Source organism: Caloenas nicobarica, chromosome 1, assembly GCF_036013445.1.
Source record: "Caloenas nicobarica isolate bCalNic1 chromosome 1, bCalNic1.hap1, whole genome shotgun sequence".
Taxonomy (NCBI): Eukaryota; Metazoa; Chordata; class Aves; order Columbiformes; family Columbidae; genus Caloenas; species Caloenas nicobarica.
Genome location: NC_088245.1, coordinates 58839675 through 58855535, shown reverse-complemented (window position 1 = coordinate 58855535; position 15861 = coordinate 58839675). Strand labels below are relative to the sequence as shown.

General features: G+C 38.0%; 2 protein-coding genes across 2 annotated transcripts in view; both read left to right on the top strand.

Annotated features, from left to right (window-relative positions):
* Nucleotides 1–15861, top strand: part of CCT2 (chaperonin containing TCP1 subunit 2) — a 161805-nt gene that overhangs the window by 117654 nt on the left and 28290 nt on the right. The window lies entirely within an intron of this gene.
* Nucleotides 1–15861, top strand: part of FRS2 (fibroblast growth factor receptor substrate 2) — a 58577-nt gene that overhangs the window by 31362 nt on the left and 11354 nt on the right. Inside the window, exons 2-4 of the mRNA XM_065658461.1 lie at nucleotides 8510–8616; nucleotides 11093–11184; nucleotides 13010–13196. Of these exons, the coding sequence (XP_065514533.1) occupies nucleotides 11119–11184; nucleotides 13010–13196 (253 nt within the window). The 5' untranslated portion in view covers nucleotides 8510–8616; nucleotides 11093–11118. The remainder of the gene's footprint in view (nucleotides 1–8509; nucleotides 8617–11092; nucleotides 11185–13009; nucleotides 13197–15861) is intronic.

Genomic DNA, 15861 nt, shown 5'->3' with positions numbered 1-15861 from the left:
CCTAAGTAGGATACCAGGATTCTTAAATCATATAGAATTTGCCACCATGGATTACATCACAACGCTGAAGATGCAGGATTTGCCACATCAGATAAAATTATTATCCGTTTAAGCCGTTCTTTTAGCCAGTGACGAGATGGGCAGTATTTGGCTACCAGCAAAATTCAAAGGACTGATTTCAGTACCTTTTCTGCCTTCGTCACCTATCTTCTGGAAGGAATAAAATGGCAATGAACCAATCATTATTTTACTCAGTAACATTTTTCCTACACGGTAAGTTGGTTCCTCTGTTTACCAGTCTGCTTACTGTCTCAAATGCCTGTAGGACTTCCGCTTTCATTCAAAAGCTGGTTTTTGTGCAGAAAAATTAAAGCTGTTTTGCTGTAGTGACAACTCTGGTTAACAAGCAGAGGATGTAATCAGTTACTTAGAAATTGTCTATATATAACCTGAAACACTCAGATTTATACTCTCAGTTTGTACTTAATCTCTGAGGTGACGGTATCCAGGTGAAATTATTCCATGCTCTAGAATAAGCATTAGCATCAACAGTGCTCCAAAACCGAGCTGAGAAAATTACTTATCATAATGTGTCCATACGGATTTGGCTGTGCTTTCTTCAAGTATTTCCAATTGTGAGAGTTTAAAGAGGAGAAAGATGTACTGGAATGAGCTTCAGGGAGGGGCAGGTTCAATGCTGTGTGGCTCATCATGGGGCAAACAGAAAAACAGAAACCAGAAGTTGAGCAGAGTTGCTAGCTTTCAAAGGAATCGAGTATGTAAGCTTCAGGTTCTGTCATAAGAAGATTTCGGGCTGGTAAAGGTAATGCAAATCTCGCCATCATTTGCGGTGAATTTTTAAATAGAGGATTTAACTCACAGTTCATGCAGTTTCTCTTATAGTATGTGTTCCCTTTGACATATTAGGTCATCAATGCTCTTCATGAACGATGTAGAAAAATAGGCTGCTTTATCAATTGCATCTCATCTTTGCTGCTTATATTTTTGCAGGGTGGGAATTCACTGTTTAATTACACTGGCTGTAGTAAAATATCAAGAAATATGTAACGTGGTAATGCAAGGGTGGAAATGATGAAACATGAAGGATGTAAAATCTGAAATCAATTTTATAGTTAGTAGTATTCTGTAAAAATTACAAGGAAAAATAGGTCCTTGAGGGAAAAATGTGGGAGAGGGAGAGAGAAAAAAAGTAAGTTGCAGAGAGTGGTTTCTATCTGTAAATGTTTGACATTGTTTTTGTTTCTGTACACTGAAAGCCATAAAAAAAGTAAAAATAACATTGATTTCTTTTAAAACAGAACACAAGATATCTGTAACGTTCATGTAAGAGGCCTCTGATCCAATTGTAATGAAATTAGGTTTCTTGTTTTGAATAAGTCACCTCTCACCAAGTATTTTGTGGTGTGAGATTTGTCCTGCAGCACGTGCCGGGCAGGTGTCGTGATGGGGGCTGTAATACCCGCTCTGAATTGGGGATGCTGCTTCTCTGAGCCCTTGTGTAAATGCAAATCTCCGAACACATGGGGGATGTGAATTTTGAACTTTGAGAGGAAATTGTCAAAGTTAGTTTTTCCTATTTCAAGGTGTTCAGTTGCCTAGCAAGTTACTTGTGATGTCTGCTGCTACTGTCTGCTGTAGATGCAATTTAGACAACCAAAATTTGAACTCTGTTTCTTATATACCAAATGGAAAGAGGTCAGTCTCTGTGGGGTGAAGGCATTGATTGACAGTGTTCAGGTTACTGACCTAAAATACAGGATGAATCTGGTGTCATACTGCAACAATGAAAAGCTTTCCTCCATGCTCCCTAGGTTTTCCTTCACACCTTTCCACTTGAAGAATTTTTTTTATTTTTATTTTTTTAAATTTTTTTAACCCCAGGTGAGGTAGAAAAAAATGGGTCTGTAAGGGGCAAAATCTAGACATGTGTTTGATCTGTTCCTGCATCAAGTATTTTAAGTGTCAGCTATCTTAAGTAATAGTTTTGAGGAGAATAATGTTAATTTTTAAGGAGTTTTATAAGAGGGGACAATATTAACATGCTTGGAGGAAGGGAGAGTGGGGAGTTTTACTTAATTCTGAGCAATTTATATAGCTATTAATAATTTGCCATTGCCATAACTTCTGATAATTCCTGAACTCCAAGGCATCAGGAGAAACAACTCTTTGTGGGTTTGGGACAGTCCTTTGTGGAGAGCTAATTCTACATTTAAGCTGCAAAGACAACAGACTTCATGCCTCTTAGTGGAGACTTTATGGATTTTCAGGAAAAAAAAAAAATTGTTGTCTGCCACTTGCTTCTGTAGTTCGAGGCTACATCCTCTTACCTGAGAGGAGACAGAGGGGGAGTACCCTCAAGCTCTCTCACTTCAAGTGGGCTTACGCAAGGGGCATCAAGATAAAAAAACCTGCTCACAGCTTGCTTGAGATGCAGCTTACGCAGGGAGATTCAGCTATCACAGAATCACAGGATGGCTGGGGTTGGAAGGGACGTCTGGAGATCATCTAGTCCAACCCACCTGCTAGAGCAGGTTCACAGGAGAATGTGACTTTGATCTGGCGTAGATCATACCATCCCTGGAGGTGTTTAAAAGACATGTAGTCATTGCACTTAGGGACCTGGTTTAGTGGTGGACTTGGCAGTGTTTGGTTAATGGTTGGACTTGATGATCCTCAAGGCCTTTTCCAACCTGAATGGTTCTATGTAGCTGAGGTCCACAACAAGGCAAACGGCAAGGCTTCACGGCAGCTTCCCCGGGCCTTCCAATTTTTCCTGAAAGGTCTAGACCCTACCACTGTTCCGGCCATCATCCAAGGAAGGAATTGGTCTCTTAGTCAAACATGTTCTACTTCACACAGGTTATTTTGTCTGCAAGGTCACAGTTTTTGTGAAAGATACCGTTTTTGTAGGTCTTCAAGTAAACTTGAGGTGTGGTCTATTGCCAGTTGTTCTTGAGATGAGAATTCTTCATGAGGAAAAGTGCCCAACATTGATGACCTTAGGATGTGTAAGTTAAAGATGTTTCCTTTTGTGGTGTCTTTTACATGCACATGTAAAATTGAAACTTGGCACAATTTGAGTTTGACATAGCTTTAGAGTCTGTTCTTTCAAAGTTGTAAGCACTTAGGAAGAAAATGTGCTTGCCACTTCTAGATTTTCTTACTCACACACACACTGGTTTCAGCACAGTACTTTTTTATTTTTAAGTAACAGTTGTCTTCTCATAGATGTATCTCATATTCCCAAATAACTTTAATGTTTAAAAGGCCAGAGAGGACCCAAAATGGGGAGGAAAAGAAATTATTAATCTCCTGCTTTGTAACTGCTAAGATCAGGTAATATCAAACTGTAGCAAACAAAACTCTGCAGCAAAAAGAACAATTTGAAAAAATGAATTTGGAAATATCTGAACATTTGGGTTTTAAAAAGAAGTAAATGTTCGACATTCTGACTGTTCCCCAGGCAATAAATTGAATTTATTTCATAGAAGGTGGTTATGATATTGAAACCTTCCTGGGCCCGGTACAGATGACAACCATTACGTTGTCTGTTCCCTCCACACCCCTCACAAGTATTGGACTTTTCCCTTTCAAAAACTTAAGGGTTTTTCCAGAAGCTGTCAAGTGCAACTAATTCCTCTCCCCACTTGCCGCCCCTTCCCCTTTTTTTTGTTTACTAGATTGATCTGAGCATTTATTATCAAGTTAAGAAAGAAGCAGGTGTTGAAACAACTCATAGAACTTGCGTTCTAAGAGTGTCTTAAAAATTCAAATTAAATGATCTCTTTGTTTGTTCTTTGATAGTAAACAGCTGTGAGAACCCAATTCTGTAGTTCTGAAATACTCAAGTATTATAGTGTTGGTGCAGCTGAAAAAAAATCTTAAGTTGACTTAATTTTTGTGCTTTCTGAATTTTAATGATTCATTTCAGTGTTGGTATGAAGCACGGCTGGCCAACTTGCTTCAGGCTTAGGTAAACCATGGTTAACTCTTTACAGTGTTTATGGAACACATTTTGAGAAATGTATTTTAGGAAGTGGCAGAGTTTAAACTATGAGCGTAAACATCCTCGTGGTGTTATTGAGGACAAAAGAAATATAAAGTCCCGGGCAGTTTCAAATTTTAAATATAATTAACTATTTTGAACAATATTATTCTACTCAGTAGGCTAAATAGAATTGTTAAAATAAATTCATGAAAAAGGTGAAATACTCCTGATTTTGATTTATCCATCTGTCAATAAGTTTGCAATTTTAATATACCTCCAAACCTCAGCATTTCTGTTGGTTTGGTTTTTATCATAACTGCTTTATTTCCACAGAAATTGATGTTAAACATAGAGGGTTTGATAATGATTTTTTTTCCTACTCTACCTTTTTAACTAAATATTTAAATAATAGTAGGAAATAAGAGTGCAGAGGAGTTTGATGTTCTAGTGGTTGGGATTATGATCTTATTTTTTTTAATACCATAGCCCAGACAAAAACCAGAATCTTTGAAAATGTTGGATGCTCATACTTCAAGATTTTAAAAGTAGACAGAATCTTCCAAATGGGGTGATTTAGAATGTTATAGGCAAACATGGTAGTAGAAGTGTGTGTTTATATAGTCTAGCTGTGATGCAAATATTATGAATTCTTGACACTATGCTTGGTAATACACAAACAAATAGATGCAAGTGCTTGTTAGCCTGAGTGTGAACAATCTGCCACAGGCACCTTAATCCATTTACTCCATTAGATTAATGGATCTTTCCAGACACTACAGTTTCTGGAGGAGGAAAAATTCCCAATCATAATCTTAACAACCTAAAGTTCTATTAACGCGCTTTGGTATATTTTGTACTTGTAGGTCTGAGAGGATGCTGTACCCGAGATCTAGTAATGTGGCAGCTAGTCGTTTGAACGGCCGCTTTTTCTTTCAAAGAGAATATGTGGAAAAGATCAGTTTATAGACAAGGCACCTTTGCTCCTCCCCGCCTCTTCTGAGGTTTGCTATGGTTTGGGGTTTTTCCTTCCCTGATTTTTAAAAGATATGGGCTATAAATTAACGCATACCGAAAATATCCTCCAGAGTTAATGTTTGATTCTGCAACCAAAGCATGCAGAACTTAGTAAATGCCACTTTTTAGATCAGCTGTGCAACTGTAAGCCTGCTTTAATGGAGTGACCAGTTACCATGAGTGAAAAGTTGCAGCTTGTCCACATGGCCTTTATTGCAAATGTTAAGAGTTTCTACAAGCTTTTGACTTTTTTTAAAAAAAATTATTTAAAAAAAGTACCTACTGTGTTTACACTGGTGCCTTGTCTTCCTTGACTTTTCAGAGATTAGCATAATTTGTTGCCACTGCTTAGTCTATGAGAGAAAGAGATGTGTTTTACTTGACAAAGCCAAATAATAAATCTTACTGAAGTTATGGCAGTTCCTAATTTTCACTCCTGTTAACAAGGTTTAGATAAGGGCCGGTCTTCATTTGTCTTGCCTGGGATTTTTACCTTGCAATGCCCTAATGAATGCGTGTTAGGGAGAAGCAGAAAATACTCTGCACCCCCTTCCCCCTCCTTGCTTGACTGCACCCGACCACCACTGATGCTTCATGAATGGGAAATTGCAGCTCCTAAATTTGACATTGTAGACATAACTGAAACGATTAACTTTTGGGGCTATAACTGTGAAAATGTCTACTTCTCCTTGTATGTGTAAATTTGGGTAAATATTTTGCAATCCGGGAAGATTTAAGAAAATCCCAAACAGAGTAAATAGCCAACTTGTAATTGGAAACAACTGGTTGGAGATTTCTTATTGCTTTACATTTAAAAGAAGTTAGGTGCTGTAAATTTGTATGCTTTTTTAATCCATTAAAAACTCTGTTTAAGATCATTTAAGAATTATTCTTAGTTAACTGAAACAGGCTAGTCTGCTTTAGGTAGCCAAACCATGTGAAGGTTTTAAAACTTTGCTAGAAAAAGATCAGGATAAATACCCAGTGCAAACACACCTGCATTAGTGTAGCTTGCCTGTGAAAATTTTTGATTTTATTATTTTTCTAGTGGCTACCTGCAAGATTCCACCAGATTGGGTGGGTCAAGCTTTCTGCTTCCTCTTTCCTTTCCCTTCTCCTGAAGGTTTTAGAAGGGAATTTAGTAATCCGAGTAAATTCCAGTAACTAGCCCCAGGGGGTAGGTTTTCTGAACACTGAGCAGAGGTGACTAAGGCTGTGATTCTGTCCCCAGCTGGCACTGGCACTTGCCAGACTCTCTGCTGTGCTGGTTTGGTGTGCTAAGCCAACAAAAATCGAACCTGACCAAAAAACAAATTAGACAATACCAGCTAGATTGGGTAGGGCTGTCACAGAACCAGAACCTCTGTGTGGTGCAGAGGGATAGATCTTGAATAGAACTGTCTACAACTTTGTCCAAGATCAATAAAGCTTATGGCAAAAGGGCAAATGTATTACATGAAGGGCTGGTGACTTACTGCAAGTTCCTGATGCTAAATACTACTTAGGCACAGCAGAGAATCTTTATGTTAAGTATGTGTACGTAAATATACATATTCATCAAACAGTTCAATAAGACTATCCGCTGTACCTTTGTGAAATCTAGGTTGTAGTTTTGAGTTAAATACAAATTTTTTTTTTTTTAATCTCTTATGACACTGCACTAAAAAAATATGCTGAGTCCGTCATCCTTTTAGGTTAACTAGGGATGGCTTTATTGAGTCAGGCCCGAAGCATCAGTTTGTCTAGGATCCTGTTTCTGACAGTAAATAGTAAATTCTGACAGCCAATAGTAAGTATATAGGGAATAGTAAGAAGGAGTGTTTTAAGATCATTCTCTAATATGCTTCCAAGAATCTGCAGTTTAGAGACTTTTTGAGCCAGATGAGACATCCTTGAGTTTAAAAGCTCTTCATGGAGATATATATGTGTATTTCTTTCCTTGTATTTGTCCAGTTACTTTCTGAATCTTTAAAGTTTTGAACTCATTCCCACAAGACATGGATGACAAAGTTTAACTACATACCATGTGCAAAAAGGACTTTTGTGGTGTTTGTTTTGGTTTTGTGTTTGTTTGTTTTGTTTTTCCAACCTGCCCCTTATTAATGTCAGTTACTGCTCCCTAAAGCTTGCATTTGGAAAATAGTTGGGCTTTTTTTATCTTTTCCATGTCACCTATAATTCAGTACTCATCACTTCTGTGCCCTGTGTGGTCCCTTTTTGCATGCTGAGCAATTCTAGTAGCATATTTCTGGTTTTACTGTATTATTTTTTTTATGGGGAAGGCATGATTGCATACATTAATACATATGTGGATGCACTGTGGATTCATTCAATAGAATTGTATTTCTGTTTCGACTCTTCTTTCTGAACAGTTCTGCTTCATGTGCTTTATGATAATTATTGAGCTAGTGTTTTCACTGAATGATGTGACTCCATGCCTGATCTTTCCTAACAGATACAGCTCCTTTGCTAGGTGTGTTATTTTGCATTTACCAGTATTGAATTTCTGCTGTTCTCTTGCACAATCCCTCCATAGTAAGAACATTCTGCAACTCTTACAGTGATGCCTAGGGCCTGGGACGAGCTTGGGACTATGTTACTCTTGATACTACACAGAAAAGAAGAGTGTTTTACGTTCCCAAAGTGCTTTTAATCCAAGTCCAAGGCAGAGGACAGCAGATGAATACAAAGAATTCCAGCAGCCTTGATAAGCAGAGCTGCAGTGATCTCAAACATGTTGGCACAGACCTCCTGAAAGGCTGATAAGGAAGGCTAATAAAGCCCATTTTAGCCCTTCTCTTGAGTTCAAGAAGCAGCCTCAAAGGAAACACCAAGTGCTTGTTTGGCAGTTTTACAAATGGAGAATGGAGGCTGCCGACTGTCAGCCTGATGGAAGCAGGAGTTGAACTTGCAGTGGTAAATGTGAGAGGAGAGCTAGTACGGGAATGATCGGGGTGGGGTGGGGGGCTGGGGAAAGGTGAAATCAAACAATTTATGGTTAAAGTCATGCAGCAAGAATCATGAGAGGGAAACAAGAAAGGGCGAGGTGTTAGCTGTACAAGTCAGCATTGGTATATGTTCGGTAGGAGAAGCATGAGGGAGTTAAGCAAAGTTGGATGTGTCCTATTTGTCTGCCGTGGTTTGGTTGATATGTCCTAAAGATAATTGGAACTTCACATCTGTCATGTCCACACACTACATTGGGCAAGGAGTGAGTAGAGGATGAGTAGAGTTGCCAGTGTGACAGGCTACACCGCAGAAAGGGACACCAGATTATTTTCTTCCAAGACCAGATAGGCACTAAAATGCTGGGAAAGCTCTAAGAGATCTGTTTCTTGTCTGCAACTCCGCTTAAGATGCACTCTAGCCATGAAGACCTCACTTGACATAATATTGCCAAAATATAAAAACTTATATGTATTTTTATTAGTTTGCTAACTGGCATCTTAAACCCAAGAAAAATGACATTTTTATGTACTCTTCTAGTTCTAGGTCCAATGATTAGTTCTGTGACAAGACAGCATGACACTTTGAAGTATGACAGAAGCCCTGATGCTGCAGCAGAGCCTGGGAATATTAATGGCCAAATCTAGGTGAGTGATTTTTAACTCTGCCAGTCCCCTACCTATTTCATTTCTTCCTGATAGCCTTGGTTCACATCTTTCCTTTGAAGCAGCATTACAGTTCTTGGTTTTCTGAACTATTACCATTAGAATGTATTGGAGACAAAATAACGAGCTTGTATGATTATTGATTATTTCTTTGTTGTTCTTGGGATACAGTAGCTATATTTCCTACGCCTTCACTACTACATATTTCTACTTTCATCTCTAGTGATTTCTCCTAAACTACTTCACAGTAAGTTAATTCTCTCTTTGAGATTGCTAGCACCTGCCTCCAGCAGATTTGATGAGTTATCTTTTTGCCGAATGTAAAGAAAATCATGATGCTGTAACAGCATCCTGCTATCTAGTTCTATTTCCACTTTGTCAAAAGATTTTGGGAGGTCTAAGACTGGGCTTTATTAAGTGTAAGCATCTGTGCTTGAAGGCTAATAGAGGCTTCTGTTTTGCAACGCTTGAGTGCTGTATGGACCAGAGCTTGAAAAATCTTTGCTGCAGATTTATATTATATTTGTCGTTAATCTGCTATTGCAGCTATTTTCACACTTTGGTGTCTTGACCGGTGTATTCTCAGAATAGGGAGAGTAGCATCTGAATGTTACTGTAGTGAGGCGTTGTTGGGTGCCAGGGTAGGAAATCAGTAATATATGTCCTTAGCTGTATCTACCTTTCTAAATAAAACAGGCAGAATTCTTCAGGGGAAAAAAAATGGAGTAGTTAAAATAACAATGGAATATATGTGTGAAGACCCTTAAAAGTAGTTTGTAATTGAGAGACTGATTGGACTGATTAAGAAAGTTCAGGACCTCTCATCACTATGCAAAGAAACACTTTTATAGCATAGCTCTCTGCAACAGTAGAAGCAAACAACCAGCCCCCAAGTTCCATGTTGAGTTAAGGGAAAAAAGCTCTGTCAAATTAATGCATGTTTTCATCTTATGGCCAGGAATTACATTAAAGAATCCATGATTGACTGTGTCTGTCTGTTACTGGATTAATCCAAGCCATACTGTTACTCTTTCTGTTCAAGTTCTAAATTTCACCTCTGCAGATTTATACGGATTTATCCAGTCTCTAGAGTAGCAGTTTCACTTTTGAGTGGCTTTTCTGGTCAAGAAGAGGAGAAGAGCTAGACGTGCTTCCTTCTATTTCTTGCACCTTATTTTTCAGCAGACCAAAGTGCTACGTGGGTACTACCATTGCATGCTAATACAAATGCCTGTCTAGAAAGCAAGTCTCAGTTTTCTTAAAGTGACATCTGATTTTTTTTCCCCTTTAGTCAGGAAAAGGTATTAACCAGTTCTGTCTTCCTGATGTCGTGTCTTTTTTTGACTTACTAGCTCTCTTCCAGGGTTTCGCCTCACTTTCCAATTGTATAGTGGAAATTTTAGTTCTTATCCAACATACCAAGGTCATGTAAATGGGTATTCTTTTGCCTAATATTCTTATATTTAAGAAATACCAAACTTACTGCCTTCTACAAGGTGGTAGAGGGAGGAGAAGCAAGTTGTGAGATTTGGTTCTATGAACATTTTCTCATACTGTTTTATGAAAGTTTTGTCATACATAAAAAAATCTATAGATGAAAATATCGAAAATATCAGATGTGTATTTTTTTGTTTCCTTAATTTAGCCATGCTATTCTGTGTTAGTTGAATATTTTACTGTTTTATGGCAAATGAAATAGACTGTGTAACACAATCCAAACCTTAATAGAAACAAAAAAACCCAAGTTTTAAAATATTTGTGTTGAATGCAGATTTTCTTTTTCCTTCCCTGGACTTTGATTACATAGTTTTATGTACATTGCTATATGGGAAGCATTTAAAAGTGGAAGCACAGAGAGCCTCGCTGCACAGCTGCCAGCACAGGGCTGCCTCCAGGCCTGGAACGCCTCCACACTCCCCTGCAAACCAGCCCTGGAGCTGCCAGAGCCAGGGAGCCTTTCAGGATCACCGTGCTGGCTGTTTGTCTTGCCTCCAGCAGCCCAGGGCTTGCGTGGGCCTCATGAGGGCTGTGCTCCCCAGTTTAAGCTGGGGAGCGCTCGTTTAGATGGAACCAGAGTCCAGGTAGTTGCCTTGTGTAAAGGCCCTAATTTAGGAGATGAGAATCGCACCCAGTAAGTTGCTGGGTTTTGTTTTCCACCAAGCTGCTACCATGGGAATTAAGGTGACAATTCAAATGGGTCTGTTTGGTAGTAACGTCAGTTTGAATTATTGGTAGGACTTGCACAGCTTGGTGTTGTCGCCCCTTCATGCCAAATCTAACTTAACTGTTTAAAAATGTTTGTAATAATAAGTTTATTTTTTTAATTACTTGTCACTGCAAAATTCATCATGAAGACTTTAAATTTCAGAGAGCAATTTGTATTGGGTTGTTTTGTTGATGATACTGTATTTTTACTTAACTAAATGATCATTTTTAATTTTTTTTTATCCCCTTTAAGAGATCACATGGTCTTCTAAAGAAGTCATGGGTAGCTGTTGTAGCTGTCCAGATAAAGAAACTGTCTCGGATAACCATCGAAACAAGTTTAAGGTAAGCAACTGACATGGTACACTGGGAACTATTTTGTTGTTTTCTTGCAGAGTAGGTCTGTGGTGGAAAAAAAATAAATAAAAATAGGGTGAGCATTACTGAATGGTTAAAACATTGCACAGTTGCAGGTGCGTCTGTGGCTGCAGGTTTCTCTTGCCCCTTTGAGAAATACTCTCTTACCAGCAGTGACAGGAATTCTCTCGACAGTCTGGGTTTTTTTATGACAGTTGTAATCTTCAGGAAGGAGAAGAGGCCCTGTGCTTTTGGTCCATCTCCATGTCAGCTGGTAGGGCCCAAGTAGGTGTTGTTGCCTCTGGGAGGTTATAAAGTCAGGAAGGGAGTTGTAAGCATAAGGGAAGAGCTGTTGGAGAACTGTTATGAGCCTGGGTATGGGGTCAGCAATGGAAGTTTTAGGACTGCTGATTTTACTTGAACATCACTACTGACTGTAGCATTTTGAGAACTTTTATCCTTTACTTGAAGAAATTTTATTGATAAATGTGCTTCTGTCTCTTATATCCCTGGAATTTGTAAGCTTGTGAACACTTGTTCATGTGCTTAACGTGCTTAATGTGAAGCTGCTGACGTCAGTGACTTTAAGTAAATATACCTTTGCATAGTCGCACAAATAAGATTTGCTTCTGTGCTCCAAACTGTCTCCGTGAGTTGGCAAACGAATGTAATGCTTCCATAGTGAAAAATGATTCATGCGTTGCCTGAGGGCAACACTGAAATGAGCTATAAAGCCATAGGAATTTCTGGAAATGTTTAATATTATCAGTACAAAAAGCTGAAGGATAAAATATTTTTCTGGTTTCTTGCTTTTTATACATTTAACATCACTTTGTGTAACTAGTTCCTATTTTTTTTTCTCCTTGCAGAATTTCTCTATTGTTTGTGTGGATTACTGATTTAGCAGCAGGGGGGCGTAGATGAAAGAATGTAATTTGCAAAATGAAGAAAGTTGGCATAATCCTCAGTGGCAGATGAAACTATTCCTAATTCTTTTCAATTTACTAGATTTCAAGTTGTCTCTTTAAGGAGTAACATTAATTGATACCATAGGGAAGATTTTTTGGTAGCCTTTTTATTGAGTAAGAAAGAATCCCACTAAAAGAGTATCGTGAGATAAAATACATGCAGAGGAAATACACATTGTCCAAATTCCATAAAAGATGCGGATGACCTCCAACTGGTTGAAAAGCAGAAAGAATAAGAGTTTAAGCTTTATGCACATGTTTTCATGCCAGATAACCATAGGGTATTTGAATTATTTGTTGACGTTAAAAAGGCAGGAAAAAAAAATCTAAAACAGCGTGGTGATTCAGCATAGTGCAAAGCTATACAGGTATTTGAAGGAAGCTTTATCTTGGAGCCCCTTATCCTTTTTCATTCCTTTTCCCAACTGTAAGTGGGGTTATATGGCAAAGCAAATATTTATTTTAGGAATGGGGCTCCGAAAGATTCCATTAGCTGGGGTATGCCTTATCCGTGTGGAAATACTAGAATATGTACATAAAGCCTATTAAAAAAAAAAAACCAACCCAAACTTATGAATCTCTTCTATTTAAAATTTTTCCTCAGATTTTACAATGATGTTATGCAGTCTCATTCATATTGCTTTAAAATGTCTATTAATTCTGTGCTGGGGGAGGAAAGGAACTGGTTTGGTGAGGTTTGGTTTTTTTAAAGACTTTTACCTTAAGGATCATAACTCATACGGCAAGGCAGATGAAGCGCATAGGTGAAACATTAACATTATTATTAATGGTATTGGTGCTCAAAAGAGTCCTTACCTAATGCTATTTAACTTCTTTTTTTATAGGTCATTAATGTGGATGATGATGGTAATGAACTGGGTTCTGGCATAATGGAACTTACAGATACAGAACTAATTTTGTACACCCGTAAAAGGGACTCTGTAAAATGGCACTACCTCTGTCTCCGTCGCTATGGCTATGACTCAAACCTTTTCTCTTTTGAAAGTGGCCGAAGGTGTCAAACTGGACAAGGTATGTGGAATTTTTGTATATCAGGCTTTTTGGAAAATTATTTGGTAGTGGAAGACAATTTTGTTTTGAAAAAGTATATTTGCCTGTTCTTTGGCAAGAGTTATAAAGGCTGTAGTTTGAATGTGGTTTCTGAAGAGAAAAAAGTGAGAAAAAAGTAAGTTACCTTATGACGAATGGTCTTATGGTAAAATCAGGATTTGAGTTGCACATAATTTTTGGCATTGTCAGTCTGGAACACTTCATGTATGTGTGGATACTGCCGGTCAACTTGGGAGGTGGTTTTGACAGGGAAATTCTCCTACCTCAGGGGCTGACTTGACTTTCAGGGAGAGGCAGTGAAACCTGGAACTATGGAAGAATCTCCTCAGAATTCAAAGAAATCTCTATTTTTAGATTTTTAACAGACTGGAGCATTGGCATGGACTGGATGTTCCTACCCTTCAGTAACACACTTGGGTTTCGTCTTCTTCCTAAAACAAATACCACTTTCATTTCTATCAGTGACGTCATTCTCAAACTTTGACACATTTTTGTATGAAGCGTGTGAACTCCAGCTACGCTCTGTTATTTTCTGTGTGGCTTTAACTGGAAAAAGGTGGTTACCTTTCGCGTTCCCAGATCATGCCTGCCTTGGCCAAGGTTGGCTCCTAGTGAGAAAATTGAGGCTTTTCTCTCTCTTCACTGCAGTGCTGAGGAAATAGCTGTTTTGGCTGAAGTCTCTGCCTCTTTTTGCATCTTTCTGCCTTGATGTAGCTGTGTGTAGTTGGAATTCTTATGGATTCACACTTTGTGAAATGAAATTGCATTTTTATTTTCTTACAGATTTTTAGCATTTACTAGTGGTTTTATCAATAATGGTATCTAGCAATTGCATTTTTAAAAAATTTCACTGTAGAAAATCAGGAAGTTGAAAGCACTTGATAATAATCTTCATTGTGCAAGCAGAGGTAAACACAGGTGTGTGTTGTGTGTTTTGTTTTGTTTTGTTTTTTAATAAGAGTTTAGAAGGCATTCTCAGCTCATCTCCTAATGAGAAATAGAGATATTTTCAAATGTTATGGTATACTCCATACTAAACTAACTTTTCAGACTTCTAAGAAGAAAGTAATAAACTTTGTTTTGAAGAAAATCAATGTAATTGATTTCACAGGTTTAATTTACTGCTGCTTCTAAACACGTAAAATAGATACTAATAAAATTCCATTGAAAATACGATTTTGAAGGTTCTTTTCCATGGCCTATTAGCACATCTGCAAATTTTTCCACCAAGTCTAATTGACTTCCCTGCTTCTCTCCTGTTTGGTTGGGTTTTTTTAATAGAGAAGATTAAGCAGGCTATGTGAGCAGCAACCCTTTCCTCCCTCTTTTGTTTCTTGCCTGCCTTATGTAATATTAAAATACTGTGAATATTGAGAAAAAAGAAGTCTGGCAAAAAATGTGCTCTTTGCTGCCATTTTGCAATGGAGCATTGTTCCTCAGACCTACACTGGATTTTGTGGGCACAGTTGCAAAACTTCATCTTCACTTGGTGAGATGACTGAGAAGCTTTTCATTTGAGAATACCCTCAATACTGCCCAGCAACTTTTACCGATTGCATAAGCCAATATTCTTGTTTGTGTTTTCCATTTAATCTCGAATTATATCTATTGATAAGTTATCAGAAGGCACTGATGGTGAAACATTGAGTTTGTGCTAGGTATTAAAAACCTTAAAGACATGTTTTGGGCACACAGCTAATAGATAATTCAGGACAGAAAACTTGGAGGAGCTGGTGTGTCACCATATTGTGTAAGGGACAGATCACGTTGTATTTAATGTGACTGTATTTAATAAAAATGAAGGTTTCATCAAGTTGTTTTTCCTACAGTTTCAGTGCCGATTTGGTTCATCTCATATTTTAAGGAATCAGCAATTTGGAATCACTTTTTTTAAACGAAAGGATAAAGGCAGCTGAAATTCTCAGAAGCATACTGGGAGCTTTTCAAAGCTTGTGAACCTTTTTTTTTCTCCATTAAGATTTAATTATCCAGTGTGAATTTTCAGAAATAATAAAGTTGAGCTGGATCATGGGCTGGGGAAATGTAGCAGAAGCAGCTGTACAGCTGCTGTCTTGCAAGCATGAAGCTTATTCACTTCACCAGCAGAATACTAATTGCTGAGCATCATTCCTCTTAGCCCATTTGGTATGTTTCCAGCTGCTTTTTTATGAACTTCTGCCATGTGGAGCATTTCTCGTGGTTCTGATCTGTCACAGTTCCGCGTCCTTAAATAAAGATATGATGATAGTAATTGCCAGCGTGTTATTGTAATTGCACTTAGAGAACAAACTATATGGGTAGGTAGTTTTTAGTAAAGAGTGTTTTAAGACTGTAATACTCACTTGAAAAAATGAGCACCTGCACCCACGTTTAACAAGCATGTCAACTTTAACTTCATGCTTTCAATGGAAGAATAATCCAAAGCTGCGACTTTGCTGGTGAGGGTAAGTTGGGGCGCTCCCTGCTGTTTGAAGGCAAAGTGGCACAATACACAAGCAAAATAGATGGTATTGCTGCTAACTTTGTGTTCTGTGTTTATCCTTTAGCCTAAAGCAATTAGTTTGTTACCGTCTGTTTCACACAGTTTGTCTTAGTAGCTTTTCATTTTAATCTTCTTAAAGAAACT